This window comes from Gossypium hirsutum, chromosome D07 (genome assembly GCF_007990345.1).
Source record: "Gossypium hirsutum isolate 1008001.06 chromosome D07, Gossypium_hirsutum_v2.1, whole genome shotgun sequence".
Taxonomy (NCBI): Eukaryota; Viridiplantae; Streptophyta; class Magnoliopsida; order Malvales; family Malvaceae; genus Gossypium; species Gossypium hirsutum.
Window position 1 is genome coordinate 54,043,026 of NC_053443.1, and position 19,729 is coordinate 54,062,754.

At 34.0% G+C, this 19,729-nt stretch overlaps 1 protein-coding gene across 8 annotated transcripts; it reads left to right on the plus strand.

Moving 5' to 3' along the window:
* Positions 1 to 5,572: 5,572 nt before the first annotated feature.
* On the plus strand, positions 5,573 to 19,463 carry LOC107954961 (serine/threonine-protein kinase MHK). 8 transcript variants are annotated; one of them, XM_016890653.2, is made up of 18 exons: positions 5,573 to 5,845; positions 7,244 to 7,529; positions 7,606 to 7,684; positions 8,599 to 8,667; positions 8,800 to 8,889; positions 9,616 to 9,754; positions 9,860 to 9,962; positions 10,129 to 10,181; positions 10,335 to 10,401; positions 11,518 to 11,626; positions 11,726 to 11,791; positions 11,877 to 11,945; positions 12,017 to 12,080; positions 12,193 to 12,297; positions 18,009 to 18,043; positions 18,153 to 18,198; positions 18,593 to 18,668; positions 19,096 to 19,463. In XM_016890653.2, exons 2-18 carry the CDS (start codon positions 7,522 to 7,524, stop codon positions 19,229 to 19,231), a joined length of 1,314 nt encoding a protein of 437 aa, XP_016746142.1. In that variant the 5' UTR covers positions 5,573 to 5,845; positions 7,244 to 7,521; the 3' UTR covers positions 19,232 to 19,463. The 8 variants fall into 8 exon arrangements, 7 of the variants coding, with proteins under 7 accessions (XP_016746142.1, XP_040953791.1, XP_040953794.1 ...); XM_041097856.1 differs by having other exon boundaries at positions 5,580 to 5,845; positions 7,146 to 7,529; positions 11,702 to 11,791; XM_041097855.1 differs by having other exon boundaries at positions 5,580 to 5,845; positions 11,702 to 11,791.
* The last annotated feature ends 266 nt before the right edge of the window (positions 19,464 to 19,729 follow it).

Sequence of the window (19,729 nt, forward strand, 5' to 3'; positions counted from 1 at the left end):
TGAGTATATAAAAGTGTTTTGGTAAATTCATTGTAGTATAAGATGTTTTGATGATTTTGGTAATTTAAAATGTTTTGGTAACTTAGTTCATATATGGAAATGAATGCATTTGCATCTCATGCTTGGTGATGTATTAGCAAATAACCACATAAATGGTATAAGACAAAGAATTGAACTTGTTTATTGGTGACTTGGATGTTGGCATTGGTATGAAAGTTTGAAATGGATGATTTGTAATAGTTGAACTCATTTTGAATTGGCCTTGTTTTGGAATTGGTAAATGACATGTTTTGGTACTTAATAGTATGTATTTGGCAGGTTGAATGACTAAATTAGCTGGTTACTTGAAATTTTGGTTTGAAGCTTGAAATAGGTATCAAATGGCTCAAATTTTACCAAAAACAGAGTCCTCGTCCCAATAACCATTATCACAACATCAACCGGCAGTATGTGATGTTGCGACGTCGAGTGGCCTGACGTCGTGACGTGACAAACTGTTCGGTGATGTCTCAATGTGGATGTGATGACATCACGACGTTGGCTCTGACAGTTTAAAACTTTGCAATTCGGTCTTATTTCATGCTCAAGTAAACAAAAGAGCTTTCATAGCTCGATTAAGGATCAAATTTGATTGTTTAATATAATGTAAATGTGTTTAAAACATAGTTGCATGTTTGAATGATTATTTTCTGTAAATTTGACGGTGGTTGCTCTAACAACGAATGTAACATCTCGTAACTCGCACTTGGGGATTGTATCAGGCGAGGGGTGCTACATATATACTTGAAATATGTATGTATATAAAATTGCATGCTTAAAAGTAGATTAGCATAAGGAAAGTTGGTGTAGAATGAATTAGCGTATATTTGGTAATTGGCATTGATTTGTTGAAGTCTAAATGATGTATATGTATTGAATGTTTTGATGGAAACTTGAGCATGGTATGCTTGAACCTATTTAATATGTTTTAGGTAAGTTTTAAGTCTTTTGGAAATGATATGTAATACATCTTTTGAATGGTTATAGTTGGAGCATTAAAATAGGTACTAATTGGTTCATTTTTACCAAAAACAGGATGTTGAATCTGGTGTCATAAGTGTATTATTTTTGTCTAAGTACACTTGTAATTTTTTCAAACAAATTGATTAATAAAATTATTCATGAATTAAAGTAATATACTTTGTAGTATTGTCCTCAAATGGTTTTTGCGCGTAAATCAAGATAGAAGCAAATATTGCTCATTAGTTGTCTAAATGTTTAACTAATATTAAGCGGTATTACATGGTCGAATTGTAGTACAAAAAGACAACTTGTATTAGTAAACGAACCTAAACATTTCCTTAGTCTAATAGGAAATGAGCAAACTGATTCAAAGACTAATATGTCGTCTATCAAGTCTAATTGGGGAGATGCCTTATCTTGAGCATCGGAGCGGATGACTTAATTCATAAGATAAAGACATGGATGTGACTAACTAGACTGAACGAACATGACCCAAGCAAGATAGATCCTGAATCCATTTATGGGTTTATTCACTTATGACGTTCATAATGTGACAGACTTAAATCCTGAGTGGATGGCGGACTATGTATGTGTGACTTGTACACTTTGATGTAAGTAAAAGTCTAAGTTCAAATAAATAAGGAACTAAAAGCTGGTGCGTTGGGTGTACGACTTCTGTAGCATGTAGCATCATTCACAATAGTGAAATTTATAGCCCAAAACATGGGTAAATGATACCCTCTCATTGGCATTACATGGTTGATAAAAAGTAAACATTGTCACAGGTTACCCGTCTTTGTGATGAATGACTTGATCACTATTTGATAGTGATTGACTTTTCATAGAAAAAGATGTAATGGTTACCATGAGATAAAATAGGATCATATTGGGAGAATAGATATTATCCCAAAGAGATTAAGGATATCCTATGAAGGTGGCACATTTATGAAAAGGTCATTGGACGAGTAATGAGTAGTTGCTTTCGTAATAGTATGTCGTTGAGGAAAGCTCAGTCACGATACTATAGTGGAATGAATTCATGACTAAATGAGTTTATAATTAATAGGCGAAAAGTCAAAACTTAATTATAAATCATTTGAGCCTCAACTACATATGTTCAATCGATCCCTTCGCTAACTCGTTGAAATCAGAAATGAATTGCGTGTTTGAATAGAGATGAACGAAATGAATAAAAAATAGAAATGGGAAACATTCATGAATGTTTATGGTTTTCTCCGAAATGGAGAAATGAAATCATTTGCAAATGAATCTAGGTTTCCAAAACTGAAAATAAAAATGAAAATGGAAATTTGCAATCCTATATAAGATTACTTAAAAAATGATGGAATAATGAATTTATGTTTTTTGACTATTTTGAAACTCGAAAATGAAAATAAATCATTCGCTCATCATGAACATGGTGAGTTGTGACATATTGAACAATTTTCTAGAAATTTTATCGGAGGTAAAATTGTTAAAATTTTACTGAGGGGTAAAATCATCAAAATTTAAATGGGGTAAAATTGGGGTGAGAAAATTATTTAATATATAGATATTAAATTTTATTTTGGGAAATAGAAAAAATGAATCGGGTTGCATCATATTACAGATTATTGGGGTTAAAAAGATCCAAGAAGTACTCGTAATTGAACTCGATATGAGAGGCCCAAAACCCTTCATATTACATGAAGGGGGCAACAACCCTAGTAGAAATATAAGGGCGAGTCGTTCACCCCTCTCCTAAGTAAGATGTTTTTTTTATTTAAAATAAACCTTTATAATTGTACAAAGGTTATACCTTCTCTTCCTATAAATAAATGGCACCAGTAGAGCTATTAACATAATTTTTGAGAGATAGTTATTCTGTCAAAAAATAGAGAGAATTTATTCTCGACTTATAAACATATTTTTCAGAATAAAAAATTTACCGATTTCTATTAAAAAAAGAGAGAATTTTTTATTTCACCCTAAAAGAAAAACTTTTTCTAGTTCTGTGTTTTGATTCAATTTGTTCAAGCTCATACTCGAAGTAGTTTGTGGTACGAGAATAGCGAAGAAGATCATTTGGTTGAAAGCCAGAAAATATCAAGGATCCGTTTATCCAAAAACACATGTACGAATTCAGTTAAGGTTTATTGCTATAAATATCATAAACTGGATAGATTTTCAAAATTTTAATTTTCCGCTGTACAAGAAAGTCGTTTTCAAATCGGATTTTTTCCAACAATTGGTATCAAGAGCTAGGTTGTGCTATGTTTATAGTGTAAACCGAGACCGAATCTCTCTCTTCATCTTGTTTGATTAATATTTGATAAAATGTGGCATTCTTGTAATTATTCCCACATTTAGGGGAATTTATGTGAATGAATGCATTATTATATATATTTATTATATAATTATTATTTTTTACTAAAGTTGTGATTTTAGGAAATAGACCGTGGACTATTATCTCCACGTAGGATTATTTTTTATTTTTAGAATCTTGTGAGCCGGAAACATATATAGGACATAAATATAATTTTTTTTCAAAAGGAGTCCATGACGAGGAGAAGATGGAGTGATGACGGTTGAAGACACAATGAATGTCTTGTGATGAAAAACTATGTATTTTTTTATTTTTCATTAATTTTCTAGAAATAAAATCATGGAAATCTTGGCTGACAATTTTATTTTATTACTCATCTCTTTGTATATCTGTTTAATAATTATTTATGATATAATTGTGATATATATGTATGAGATTATCTATAGTTTATCTATTAAAGATGAGAAGTGTGGTAATGAGAAAATACTTCATGTTGACCATGTCAACAAATATTTAAAAAAATAAAAATACTAAAAAATAATATTTTTTAATAATTATTTGAAAAACCATGTTATGGATGTAGTTTTTTTAAATAATTATAAAAAATAGAAAATTAGTTAAAAATTATTAAGAATGATAGGATATTTAAAAATAAAATTATTTAAAATTACAATAAATATTTGAATTGCTAATCAATTATCATAATTGAATTACAATTTATTTAAATATTTAATAATTATTAACATGAATAACTATAAATATAAAAAAATTGAAATGACAAAAAACTAAAAAATAATGTAAAATTTAATGGAAGTGAAAGCTTTTGTTTCATAATTATTTGAATAACTAAGTCTTAGATGAACATGGACAACCATTGTCTAGGTGCAACTGAACACAGACAGTCATTTGTCTCAGTTTATTTTATACTTGATTTTTCAAATAATCACTTAGAAAATTTAATATTTTTAAAATATTTATTAACATAACAAAATATCATACTTATTGCACATAACATGTCACTACCTGCTCACTTTGTTATCCATATTATCACTTAATAGTGATTTTTTTGATGAATATAATTTACATTTTTTAATTTGCCTTTTGAAAAAGAAGTTATTGATATCATTGTGTCAACCTAGGTCAGTAGTCAAATCCTCAAGACGAATATTCTTAATTTATGGTTTAATAAACATTTGGTACTTGAACTTGAGATATTTTTCTAATTTGGTATTTAATTTTTTTTAATCCAATTTAGCATTTGAACTTGACACTTTTTTTTCTTAATTTGGTACATAGACTTGACATTTTTTTCTTAATTTGGTACTTAATCACTTTTAGGTCTAATTTGTACCTGAACTTGACTCTCTTTTTTTGTCTAATTTGATACATAAACTTGCCAAACGTTATACAATTATGCGACCAATGACATGATATTTCTTTTTGCATTTCAAATTTTAAATTTCTTTTAGTTTAATTTATTTATTTCATTTCATTAACTTAAAATAATGAATTTCTTTAATTTTGGGTTTTTAAAACTATTGTGTTCTTATTCAATATTAATTCGTTAAGTATAACTCAATGCATAACTTGTTAACATGAATTTTCTCTAATTCTGATTAATTCGTTAAGTAGAGCTCAATGCATAACTTTTTAACATGAACTTTATCTAATACTAAAGATGCTTTTGTAGCATAACCCGAATTTTTTAACACCATTAGTTTTTTGGGGTAATTTGCATATCATTTAATAAGCTTGGGTACCAAATTGAACCTAAAAGAAGTTTAAGTATCAAATTAGAAGAAAATGTAAAGTTAAATTACCAAATTAGATCCAAAAAAGGCTTATGTACGAAGAAAATTTATCAAATTTAAATACCAAATTGGGACAAAAAATGTTTCGGTACCAAATTAAAAAAAAGTGTCAAATTTAAGTACCAAAGGTTATATTAAGTCTTTTATGAATTTAGACCTGAATGAAGCAATGGGCCGGGTCCACAGTGTAAATCACACGCCCAACCCGCACTGAAAATTTCCCACGGACAAAAACACCCATATACTTTCCTTTAATGACGCTTAAGTCCCAGCAAACTTTATGTGCGCATTTAATTCATCGTCCACGTCACTATCCATCCATGAGGGACACTATCGTCAGAACACAGAAAAAACAATTCCGTAATATACCAAGTCGTTGAGGAATATTATAGTAATTCAGGCAAAAATAATATTGTATTACCGCTGGGACCACCGCCCTTCCCCTCCACAACCAAGCATTGTTCTTTGTTTCAATTTTCAAAAGTTTTTTAAAAGAATAAAATCTTTTTTTTGAAAAAAAATATTAATTATTAAATTATTAAATATTTTTCTTTCGTTTTCTATCTCCCCTCCCACTGCAGAATTCTCTTTAGTAGTAATCTGAATTCGATTTCTTTTCTGAAGGTTCTCTCTCTGAAACTCTTCCATTTTCCTTGTTTTAAATGAACATCGTTTAGACATTGGCGATCTGCTTCCATTTCTTGCTTCGTCGCTTTGGTTATCGGATGTGAGTTTCATCTCTCTCAGTGTCTTTCTTTTTGTCTTTATCTTTTCTTTGGAAAAAAGTTGCGTACTTTTGTTGTGAATGTTCAATTGTTGTTTCGCTTTTTTTTTTCTTTGAGCTGTATATTTCTTTCACATTGGAATGCACTTGAAGTTTTCGTCTTAATTCCCGATTGTTTTCCGAGAAAACAGAGAGGTAGAAGTTGCCGAAAGTTCTTTGATATTTCTTATTAATTTTGGTGCTCTTTTTAATGATAGAAGTGGTCAAAAGATAGAGACTGATTCGAATTCGGCTATGGTGTGTCTATGCGGTTGAATTTAGCCATGGCCGAGTGCTTGCGTTCGTATAATTATAATATCTTATTGTTGTAGATTTGTTATTCTGTTTTTCTTAATAAAAAGAATACGCGCCTTTCTCTTTTTTCTATTTTGGTCAAAATACGCGCCCTTTTCTCAGTAAGGAAATAGAAAGAAAGTATTGCTGAATATGTTTTTTTTGGCTAGGCGTTAAAGCATGGATAACAGTTTGCATTCTTGTATTATTTTATTTTTTTGAAAAAAAAGAAATCAATTGCAGGGATTTTTCTTTTAGTTCAGGAAAAGGTCCTCCATACCTCTTTTTTTTATTATGATTTATGTAATTATTTATTAGTTTGGATTTAAATTGATTTGGTTTTATCTGATTCGGCTTCAGTAAATCGAGGACTTCAATCAGCAAGCTGTTTTTTAAATGTGTTATATTTTTAAGGCTAAGTTGTTAAAAATAATGGATTAATGACTTTACATGTAGGAGAAATCTGATTGAATTTGCTGATGTATTTATTGCAAACTTTTCCTTGTTTGAAAATCCAGAGAGTTCATTTGTTAAATAACACATTGTTTAATGAATGAGTACAAAGAGGTAACGAGTTAAAGTCTTATATTAGCTTCAGTGTTTCTGACCATGTAAAGATTTACCCATGGCCTTCAGTCCACATTTCTTTCTAGGTCTAAAGCACCATGTATAATTTCTTTGGACAGAAACACAATTATGTTTTATACTTTTTCATACAAGCCTTATAAAGACCAATGGTGGGTTTGGATGGGTGCGGTGCGGTGCGTTTAGCTTACTTTTTGTCTCACGCTACAGTTTCGTTACAGTATCTAATCTCACCGCCACCGCTGTTTTTACACTAACCGCAAGTAAACGCACCGCCCATCCAAACCTACCCCAAGTCTAATATATTTGTCACTGCTCTTTCTTTACAATATGATTTATGACAAATAATTTAGTTGAGTTGTATTGTTTTTTGGTGATTGTCCAGCCCATCCCTGTTTTCTTCTATGGGGCATCATTTAAGCTGAGTGTAAGGAAATGGATTGATAGATGAAGTTCAACTCTTACGCTGGAGTTTTGTTGCAGGTCTCATAGACTCGTTGGTTTTAGATGATACGAACTGGTTGCAGCTTGTAGAAGCTGCATTTGAGGATGTTGATAATTTTCTGGGTGATATTCAATCATTCTTATAATGAGAAGTCGGTTCCTGACAACATGATACGTTTCATGCTACAGTTTATCAGCAGTAAACCGTGTATGCAAGCTAGTGATCATGCCTATGTCGATACAGTCGACATCTCTATTTGGAGGTTGTTAGAAGTACATTGACAAATTGTTGATTATTATCTGCTACAACTGCAATAATGGAAAGGTTAGTTTCTTCCCACTGCTCTTAATATCTGTAAGTTTGTCAAGTTCTCATTTTTTCTCGTGTTTTTTTCACTTAGGTATAAAATTTTAGAAGAGCTTGGAGATGGTACCTGTGGTAGCGTGTTCAAAGCCTTCAATATAGAGACATTTGAGATTGTAAGGAGCTCTTTCTCCCCTAGTTGCTTTTTATCTTTCAGTTTGAATAACCACCTTGTTTATTTTTATTTGTCAATAAGATATGTTCTTGTGCCCATTTTATACCTCAAATATGGTTGAATACATTGCAGATAGAGAATAATGAATATAGGATCAATTTTGAAATCACTTTGTGATTTTGAATCATTAAGTGAAGTCTGTATTGGTTACTTGGTCAATCGTTCATCTACCAGCAACTAGTTTTTGGGGTTTAACTTAAAATTTTTATCTGACTTCTCATTTATCTTAGGATATCTGAACCTCAGTTGATGATCCCTGTCTCTCTACCTACCAGGCTGCATATGCCTCCTGTCCCATCCCCTCCCTTGTTTGGGGGGGGGGGGGGTTGGCAAGCATTTTGATTTGTCTGTTAGAAGAGAAGTTAAAACGAGGTCTTAAGCTCTGAATTCTAATGGGGATGTAATGTATGAGATGGAACACTGTTCTTGGAACTTAGATTTTAAAGGAATAGAAAAATGGGTTGGCTGGATATATGCATGACGTGAGATATTATAGCATATATACATATAAGAGAAGTTCTTTATGTAGAAGCTTCGAGCATATACATATGTATATAGAAACAGGATTAGGAAAACCTAGGAGTTCAATAGAAGAATATTGGTCGGTTTACTCTTTTAAAAAGTTTGATGCATTTGGTTCTTTTTGATAATGTCATCTCAATGAACGTTCATCAACTTTGGCTATAATCTTTAGGAAAACCTTGGATTAGAAAAATGAACTCAGTCTATTGTGGATGGTTGTCTTTTATTCTTGTCTGTATTCCTTTTTAAGTTTTACCAAGATAATAGTGAATTTACAAAATGTAGAACTTACTTGAGCTCTGCCTCATTGCTTTTGTAAATGTTCCAATCTAGGTTGCGGTTAAGAAAATGAAAAGGAAGTTCTACTTTTGGGAAGAGTGTATGAATCTAAGAGAAGTCAAGGTATGCTGTGATATTTCCTTGAATGTTTTGCTTTTCACCCAAGCCTTCATCAAGAGAACATGTTCCATTTATTCTCCACCATTTATGGATACATGCTTTTTCTTGATGGTATCAATAATTTATTCTCCACAGGCCCTTTGTAAGCTAAATCACCCTAATATTGTAAAGTTAAAGGAGGTTGTCAGGGAAAACAATGAACTATTCTTCATTTTCGAGTACATGGTAAGGATGCTTTTCCAAGTTCACATTATTATTCAGTGGAAGCATGAGTTTGTGAAATTTTTTTCTTCTGCTTAAATAGTGTACTTTTGATCTCTGATATTAAAGTGTTATGTTCCTTTATTTAATTGTTTTTGGAAAATACAAAGCTGGGAATGTTACTATGATTAGAGACAGGGGCTAGGAACTTTGGAGAGGTCTAGTTCATGCCTTAGTTACAAATGCTAGTTTGTAACCATTTCCTAGCCAGAGGCTATGCTTCTAGGGGAATCTGTTTGTTGAATTTAAAATTTTCAATGTTTAAGCTTGTTCAAAATTTGGAAGGCTGGCCTTTGTTTAACCAAAACTACTATGGTTAATTTTTGAAGCATTCTAGAATTGATTTTAGTGCAAGACTTGTGCAGGTACTTGCTTCACCCCTCTCTCCCAAACAAACACAAAACCTCTAATTTAGTTATCTCTTTTCAACCAAACATCATGATTTCTTTTGAAAATAAAGGTTTCAAGTGACTGTGTTTGCCTGCTAATGTCAATGTCGATTGTGCTTCTTTCATTTAAACATAATGCTACATTAATTGTTTACTTCTGTATTGTTCATTATAAACTGTTATTTTTATCTTTCATTTGAAGTAATCAGTAGTGTGACGTACGATTGCTGGAATCAGGCATGAAGTTGTAGGAAACACCTTTGGGTTCTTTTTATGAGAGCTTAATTTAACTTCTTTCTAGGAGCATAATCTGTACCAAATCATGAAAGAGCAACAAAGACCTTTTTCTGAAGGGGAGATACGCAGCTTCATGTCTCAGATGCTGCAAGGACTTGTCCACATGCATGGGAATGGATATTTTCATCGAGATCTGAAACCTGGTAAATGTTCCTTTCTTTTCGGAGCATTCTTTAAGTCCTTTTTGCAATTGATGGTGGATATCTATATAGTAACCTATCTGTTTGTTTGTTTGTTTGTTTTTAAAGAAAACTTGCTGGTCACCAAGGATTTTCTCAAAATTGCTGATTTTGGACTGGCGAGAGAAGTATTGTCAATGCCTCCTTACACAGAATATGTTTCCACTAGGTGGTGAGTGATTGTGCAGTTCTAATTTCTCATTAAATTTGAGTTTGTGTTTGTTCATGTTCAGGCAATGTGGCAATGTGGGCGCAGTCTCACTGATTTCTTCGTAACTCTATCCTGTTTATGCAGGGTTAGTTTTCTCATCTAATGATTTTTGGGTTAATTGTGTTAGGTACCGTGCTCCCGAAGTCTTGTTGCAGTCTTCCTATTACACTCCTGCTATTGGTATATGGATTTAAGTCTCTGAGTGTGTGTACATTTGCATATGCACATTTTTATTTTCATTGAGTTTTGCTTTGTTTCCATTAATGTAATAGGTTGAGGTTTTATAATGCTTTCTTTAGCTTGAATGATGTCTGATAATGGTAAAACTTACAGATATGTGGGCTGTTGGTGCAATATTAGCAGAGCTTTTCACATTGTCTCCTATTTTCCCTGGTGAAAGGTGATTTATTATTCTAAGTTCTCCTCTTTTTAGTTTTGGTGGAAGATGGTATAAATTAAGACAATTCTTTTGTTCTTACAAGTATATATTTTCTCAGGCATAAATGAGCACAAGTGAGGCAAAGATTTTTGTGTCTTAACATATGTTGCCTATACCATGGACTAACTTTGATACATTCCCATGGACTAACTTTGATACATTCCTTTATATATATATATATATATAGAGAGAGAGAGAGAGAGATAAGCTGTGTTATATTCCTGAAGTTTTGGTCTTTATAAAATTTCCTATAATATATTGTTGGTATGATGTGACCCTTGACTCTGGTGATTCTGCTTGATCTTTAGTTATGATTGCTAATGTCAATAATTTCATGGATTGAAATTATACAATAACCTAATAACGTATGCCAAGGAAAATTTGTTCTGATGTTTCTGTTCTGCATTTCCATGTGGTCTTCAGATAGTTTTAACCTGAACCAAATTGATCCAACCTACATATGTGTATTTATTTTTGGGCTTTTCTGCTTATGAGCATTATGGTGCATAAATTTTCTTATATCGTCCTCAGTCCATGCCTCTTTTATCATTTTCAAATACTGTTATGTGTATGTACATGAAAGCGTGTGTGCATGCATGCATGGGTGGGGATTTACAACTATAGATACTGAGAAAGGTAAATTTCTTACCTTTCTGTTTAATAGTCTTGCCAGTGCTGTGGTCATAGGATGCTCACTATGCTACTATGTGTATGTACATGAATGTTCAGCCATGCATTCAATGTGGGGATGCATAACTATATATATTGAAGAAGGTATATTTGTTATCTTTCTGTGTACTTATCTTGGCAGTGCCGTGATCCTAAGAAAATTGCTTTACTTACCATGCAAGTTTCTTAGCGTGTTTGTTCACTATCTTTTGTTTTTGTTTGTTAATTCTGAATGCATAAGTTTTGTTTTCTGACTTTTACCACTCAAGAAAGAATGAGTGTACTTTTGTTTGCTAATTGTTCAGAATACATTAGTTTTGTTTTTTAACTTCTACCGCTGAAGAAAAGAAAGATATATATGAACTTTTAAGGATTTTTTCTTACGTTATTTCTTTCACATCCTGGCAGTGAAATTGATCAACTATACAAGATATGCTGTGTTCTGGGAGCACCAGATTGGACTTCTTTCCCTGAAGCAACAAATATCTCTCGTCTAATCAATATAAGCTATTCTGAGGTAAGATTTTTTTAATAAATATTTATTAGTTATCAATTATGTGCTATAGTTTGACCTTCTTCTTTTTTTAAAAAGTTTGCTGCCATTACTTTTGGGCAGATATCACTTACCAACCTATCAGATATCATGCCCAATGCCAGCTCAGAGGCTGTTGATTTAATCTCGGTGTGTAGTGCGGTTGACTAGCATTTAGCAAAGTGATATTTACTGTACTACAATATCTTACACCCCCTGCTTTGACTGCTTGTAGCAACTTTGCTCATGGGACCCATTAAGGAGGCCAACGGCAGAACAGGCATTGCAGCATCCTTTTTTTAATGTAATATATGTGTTATGGAGATTTAATGTTTCTACTTGTATTAGATCAATTTTACTAAAAGGTCCTGACAGGTGGATGTGCATGTTCCTCATCCGCTTTTGTGTGATTCACTTGAGCTGAGGCTAAACAACATGGGTAAGTTTTGAAGTTCAATACTAGTTCCCATGTTAGACTGTTTGATAATGCTTTCTATTCACTTCTTTTTTTCCTGGTTCAACCTATTAATATTTTGTTGTACATTGTGAAGGGACGAAACCAAATCTTGAGTTGAATCTATGGGATTTCGGCACTGAACCTGATGATTGTTTTCTGGGTTTGACACTTGCTGTGAAACCAAGTGCTTCAAACTTAGGTAATATGGTTGTAACTCCCATGTTTATAGTTCAGTGGACTGTTGTCGTTTGTATGAAGAACTAATAAATACATGTGGCATGGGCAGACATCCTTTTTTATCCTCATCTGGTGATTGTGGAGGAATAGTGGAGTGGTGTCTTAGAACTTAGGATTAGGTGTCTACCTCACGAGGCAGAGGTTTAGACATTCATGGACACATGGAATTAGATGAACTAGAAACATTTATCTGGTGTTTTGTCACTTAGCGAAGGATATTTTAGAAGCTATGTAATCTTCCTCTCTATTGGCAACCATCTTTGACTTTTCAAAGATGGATGGTGTCAGAGATTTGGCACCGAAAATCTAAGTATTTAAGGCATAGATTTTTGGGTTGAAATTTAGCTTGGGATAATTGCAATTTTGGTCCCTAATTGTATAGAGACTTTGCACGTTGATCCTTGAGCTTTAACTATAAATAGGCCTAACTATTTCTTATTTTCTACATCCCACATTTGTCATTCTCTACTTAAGGCAATTGTTCTCTCTCCTTATTTGTAAACTTTCACTTGTATTTTGGAGTGAAATATATTTGGTAGTGCCCGAGGCGTAGGCAAAATTTGCTGAACCTCGTTAAAATTCTTGTGTTCTTTATTGTTTATTTTGCATATTTTATGAGTGTGATTGTAGTAATTTATTGTGCTATTAAATTACGATAGAGGGATATTTTGGCTAAGAAAGACCTGGTACTTAAGCGATCCTCGTGATCCACCTTTCTTTCCTGGGAATTAAACTTAGTGTGATTTTTTAGTATAATAATTTTACTCTTTTACACGCTTTCGCATAACAATTGATATCAGAGCTAGATTCGTACTTGGGGAATACGACCGTTTACGATACTATTTACGTATACAGTATTGTTTATCCACGGCACTATTCACGTAGACGGTACTGTTCACGAATACAGTAGTTGGGATTAAGGAGAAGAATGGCAGAGGCATCGTTATCAACAAAGACTACCGTGACCAATGCAAAATTTGAAGTAGAGAAATTTGATGGTACCAATAATTTTAGTATGTGGCAATGTGAGATCCTAGATGTCTTATATCAGCAAGAGTTGGATATAGCCCTTAAAGAAAAGCCTGACAAGATGGATGACAAGGAGTGGGCCAAGATCAATAGACAGGCGTGTGGTACAATCCGCCTATGTTTGGCCAAAGAGCAGAAGTACTCTGTCATGAGGGAGACATCAGCGAAGAAGTTGTGGGATACACTGGAAGAAAAGTTTCTAACGAAAAGTCTTGAAAATAGGCTTTATATGAAAAAGAAACTTTTTCGGTTCACGTATGCACCCGGTATGTCGATGAATGACCATGTGAACTCATTCAATAAAATTTTAGCAGACTTGCTAAATTTGGATGAGAAATTTGAAGATGAAGACAAGGCATTATTGTTGTTGAATTCTCTTCCTGATGAATATGATCATCTTACCACCACATTGCTTCATGGGAAGGATACGATCACATTTGATGCAGTCTGTAGTGCGTTGTATAGATCTAAGACTCGAAAGAAAGATAAAAGAGATCACAGAGATACAACTGCAGAAGTCTTAACAGTAAGAGGTCATTCACACAGCAACAAACCTGGTAGGAGTAAGCCCAAAGGGAGACCCGCCAAAGATGAATGTGCTTTTTGTCGTGAGAAAGGGCACTGGAAAAAGAATTGTCCTAAGTTACAAAAGGGCAAGGCTATTTCTGATGCATGTGTAGCGGAGCATGATGAGGAGTCAGACTTTAGCTTGGTTGGCATGGCAATGACATGTCATACGAATGAGTGGATCTTGGATTCGGGATGTACTTACCATATGTGTCCTAATAAGGACTGGTTTTCTAGTCTTGAAGAACTAAAAGGTGGAGTTGTTTTTATGGGCAATGACAGTGCTTGTAAGACAATGGGAGTAGGTACAATCAAATTGAAGAATCACGACGGCTCAATCTAAGTCTTGACAGATATTCGCTATGTACCTAGCTTAAAGAAAAATCTCATCTCATTAGGGACCCTAGAATCTAAAGGGCTCACAGTCACTTTGAGAGATGGATTACCAAATGTAGTAGCTGGGGCATTGACGGTGATAAAAGGCACTAGAAGAAATAACTTGTACTATTTAAATGGAAGTACAGTTATTGGATCAACATCAACAGCTTTTGCGAAAGATGCAAATTCAGAGGCTACCAGGTTATGGCATATGCGATTAGGACATGCTGGTGAAAAAGCTTTGCAGACTTTGGCGAAGCAAGGCTTGTTGAAAGGTGTAAATTCTTGCAAATTAGAATTCTGTGAACATTGTGTTCTGGGCAAGCAGGCGAGGGTAAAATTTGGTTTAGCAATTCATAATACGAAAGGAAGTCTGGACTACGTTCACAGTGACGTGTGGGGACCTACTAAAGTGGATTCTTTGGGATGTATGCACACTATTTTGTTACTTTTGTTGATGATTATTCAAGAAAAGTATGGATGTATCTAATGAAAAGAAAAAGTGAAGTTTTGGATGCATTTCTGAAGTGGAAGAAGATGGTGGAGACTCAGACTGGTCGAAAGGTCAAACGACTTCGATCAGATAATGGTACTGAGTACAAAAATGATCCATTTCTACAAGTATGTCAAGATGAGGGCATTGATGTATGTTGTCCAATGCTGAATTGGGCAAGTAATTTTAGGCTGAGGCAGTTACATATGCGTGCCATCTAATTAACAGGTTACCATCAGCTGTAATAAATAGAAAAACTCCTATGAAGATGTGGACTGGTAAACCTGCTACTGATTATGATTCTTTACATGTTTTTTATTCCACTGCATATTATCATGTAAAAGAATCTAAGTTTGACCTAAGAGCAAAGAAAGTATTATTCATGGGTATAACTGGTGGAGTAAAAGGATACCGTCTCTGGTGTCCTGATACAAGGAAGATTGTTTTCAGTAGAGATGTGACTTTTGATGAATCAACCATGATGGAGAACAAGGATTCACAAAAGGATGACAAAACCAGTGGCACTTTGCAGCAGATGGAGCTTGAAAAGGTTAATGATGATCCAGCTAATATTGAAGAAACAAATGATGAAGAAGTTTCGACAAGAACTTCAACAGTAACAAGATTCAATTGCATATAGGAGACCAAGAAGAGAGATTCGTAAGCCTGCTCGCTTTGATGATATAGTGGCCTATGCATTTCCAATTGCAGATGATAATGTTCCTTCTACTTACACAGAAGCAATAAGTAACCCTGATGGTGTAAAGTGAAAGCAAGCTATAAATGAAGAAATGCAGTCTCTTCATAAAAATAGGACTTGGGAGTTGGTGACACTGCCCAAGGGAAAAAAGGCAATTGGATGCAAATGGGTATATGCAAAGAAGGAAGGATTTCCTGGTAAAAATGAAATTCGATACAAGGCTAGATCGGTAGTAAAGGGTTACGCTCAGAGAGAAGGAATAGACTACAATGAAGTGTTTTCTCCAGTTGTGAAGCATTCGTCTATTTGGATTTTGCTAGCCTTGGTTGCGCAATATGACCTTGAATTAGTTTAACTTGATGTGAAGACGGCTTTTTTACACGGTGATTTGGAAGAGGAAATCTATATAACTCAGCCTGATGGATTCAAGGTTGCTGATAAAGAAAATTGGGTTTGCAAACTGACGAAGTCGCTTTATAGATTGAAACAATCTCCGAGGCGGTGGTACAAGCGATTTGATCAGTTCATGAAAGGGCAAAAGTACACAAGAAGTAAATTTGATCATTGCGTGTATTTTCAGAAGCTACAAGTAGGAACTTTCATATACTTGCTCTTATATGTTGATGATATGCTAATAGCATCTAAGAGCAAAGTTGAGATTGAGAGATTGAAGACTCAACTCAATCTTGAATTTGAGATGAAAGATCTAGGTGAAGCTAAGAAGATTCTTGACATGAAAATATGTAGAGATAGAGCTCAATTAGTTTGTCTCAGAAGCAGTATTTGAAGAAAGTACTACAGCAATTTGGCATGAACGAGCAGACAAAACCTGTAAGTACTCCATTGGCCTCTCACTCCAAGCTTTTTGCACAACTATCTCCTTCGACAAATATAGAACAAGAATACATGTTACAAGTTCTGTATTCTAATGCAGTGGGTAGCTTAATGTATGCAATGGTGTGTACAAGAACCGACATTTCACAGGCAGTTAGTATAGTGAGCAGGTATATACATAATCTTGGAAAAGGACATTGGCAAGCTGTGAAATAGATTCTACGGTATATTCTAAAGATCGTGGATGTTGGATTACTATTCAAGCAGGATACCACACTTGGTAAAGGTGTTATTGGGTACGTTGATTTTGACTATGCCGGTGATTTGGACAAACGAAGATCAACCACCGGTTATGTGTTTACACTTGCTGGAGGACCAATAAGTTGGAAGTCTACACTGCAGTCTACAGTTGCGTTGTCAACCACAGAAGTCGAATACATGGCTGTAACAGAGGCTGTAAAGGAAGCTATTTGGTTACAAGGTATGGTTAAAACCTTGGGATTGGTTCAGGAGCATGTTAACGTGTTTTGTGATAGTTAAAGTGCTATTCATCTAGCAAAGAATCAAGTCTATCATGCACGTACAAAGCATATCGACGTACGATTCCATTTTGTGCGGGAAATTATTGATGAGGGAAAAATTCGTCTTCAAAAGATTAAGATTGCAGATAATCCCGCAGATATGATGACCAAGGTGGTAATAACAATCAAGTTCGAACATTGTTTGAACTTGATCAATATTCTGCAAGTTTAACAGTTGAAGAAGGCACTATCAAGTATTATTATCAAAGGCAGAAAGAATTGTGTGAAGATAAGATTATCTCAATCAAATCTTCAAGGTGGAGATTATTGGCAACCATCTTTGACTTTTCAAAGATGGATGGTGTCAAAGATTTGGCATCGAAAATCTAAGCATTTAAGGCATAGATTTTTGGGTTGAAATTTAGCTTGGGATAATTGCAATTTTGGTCCCTAATTGTATAGAGACTTTGCAAGTTGATCCTTGAGCTTCAACTATAAATAGGCCTAACTATTTCTCATTTTCTACATCCCACATTTGCCATTCTCTACTTAAGGCAATTGTTCTCTCTCCTTATTTGTAAACTTTCACTTGTATTTTGGAGTGAAATATATTTGGTAGTGCCCGAGGACGTAGGCAAAATTTGCTGAACCTCGTTAAAATTCTTGTGTTCTTTATTGTTTATTTTGCATATTTTGTGAGTGTGATTGTAGTGATTTATTGTGCTATTAAATTACGATAGAAGGATTTTCTGGCTAGGAAAGACTTGGTACTTAAGCGATCCTCGTGATCCACCTTTCTTTCCTGGGAATTGAACTTAGTGTGATTTTTTAGTACAATAATTTTACTCTTTTACACGCTTCCGCGCAACACTCTCGACCAACTGAATATGCTTTTCTGTGTTATATTTTAAAACTATGTTAGCACTAATCCAGAATGGGGTATCTGCTTTAAGCATCTTTGAATAACAGCACTGTTCATGAATGTCATTTGATTCTTATGTATAAACTTCAATTTATTGGAGCATGTCTTTTGTATCATTTTTCTTTGAATTCTATTCTGCCAGATTTATGCCAAGGGATTTACTTTTACTTCTTTTTCTTTTTTTTTTTTGGTTAAAAGAAAGAATGACTTGTATTTTATTTTCTTGCAGAAATGGTTCATACTGTCTCTCAAAGTATGGAGGAGGTAAGTTGTGCAGTGTAAACACAGAAAATTTGCTCTTTGCTATATATATATATATATCTTTGATGTGAATCAGATTTGTAATGGCTTACCGCTAAGCTTCATGATGTAGGATATACTATTTTGTCCTAGACTGAATGATCATCCAGAGCAATCAGGTAATTCATATGATCCTCAGTAGCTAAGGACCAAGGCTTTGCTTGGTATGACGAATGGAAAAGAGTGAGAACGGAAATTTTGTTAATTTAATCATGAAGCTGTAAAGTAGGGAAGTGGTTATGAATCTTAAACATTTTATTATCAAAACCTTCATACCGAACAAAGCATAAAGAAAGGGGGACTTGACAATTCTAGCCAGAAATTTGTGTGATCTTTGTCATGGATGATGATCTGGATCCCATGCTTTATATGAGTTAAAGCTACCAGCTTGCTTAACTTTGTACAAGCAACACAGTTCCCACTGGTTGTTTTATTTGTTTTTTGTTCTTCGTTTAAGAGTTTATAAACCTTAGTGTTCGCCACTAACGGACTACGGGTTCTTTTTGTTCTTAGTGTTTTGGTCATTGCTGACTCCTGATCAAAATGGAATTCACACGCCAGCTGGATCTTCATTGTCTCTCTCATTCAAGTGAGTCAATTCATTTATTACTTTTCCCAGGCTAGGGCTTCATGCTATCTATTCAACATGAAGTTTTCCTGGTGTTCTTAATTTGCTCTTCTGACTGCTTTTTGCTCATTCCCCATATTCTTTGCCCCATTCATGTTAAGATTGATGGTGTATACTAGCGTTAGGGGGTAGTAGGTCTATTGGTACCTTTAACTGGAAAATCATCCAGGCCCATGTAGTTTTGGTGTTACAAACTAACCTTTTTCATTTGAAGCAGGTTTTCCACACTAATTCTCACTAATAAAGAAACCCCTTTGATCTATTGAATTATTACCGTCATCCATACACTTATGAAATCTGCATCTGCCATTCTTAGCATTTTTTTTTTGTGCGAGATCATCATCACTTGATCTTTCTATGTCTTGACATTCGATATTTTGAATGGCAGTTCGATCCAGCATGCACCAATTGGAGTTCCACAATCTGCTGGGTTTGCAATCACATCATTGCAGTCTAACCTTTTAGAACGTCAATGGTTAGCAGTGCCAACCCCCTTTCAGCAAGCACATTTTACCTTGGACTGAATTGACTTGGTAAAATGGCTGTGGATGTAATGTAATTTCATTTGATTCTGGTAGAGTTCCATTTAGCATTCTCATAGCTGCTTCTACTATTTGTGTTATCCGTCACTCAAAGTCGGTTCCTTGGGATGGGGTGCAAGTTTTTTCAGATTTTAGTACTCAAGTATAGGAAATTAATTACTCCTTTTACAGTCAAAATATACGTGTACTCAAATCAAAAGAACAACTTTTCTCAGCTAGAGGCGAGTTTCATTTTGTGTTGCTAGGTTTGACTTTATTGGTATGCTTTAGCCATTGATTACGTGATGATAGTAGTAAGCAAAATTGTTTTTTCATTCACCTAAAAAATCAGACAAAATTCTAATTTTGGAGTCTCTAAGCACTGACTTCCAACAATTCAAATATTAATTATAAAACCTTCTATATAACTTAATTATAAAATACTAGATTATCTAATCTGTTTAAAGAAATTTAAATCTTTCAACTTAAATCACTTATCTA

Coding starts and splice junctions, on each gene's coding strand:
- LOC107954961 (XM_041097856.1), top strand. Junction 10,182..10,334: donor CTATTACACTCCTGCTATTG/GTATATGGATTT, acceptor TAAAACTTACAG/ATATGTGGGCTGTTGGTGCA. Junction 12,298..18,008: donor ACCAAGTGCTTCAAACTTAG/GTAATATGGTTG, acceptor ATTTTCTTGCAG/AAATGGTTCATACTGTCTCT.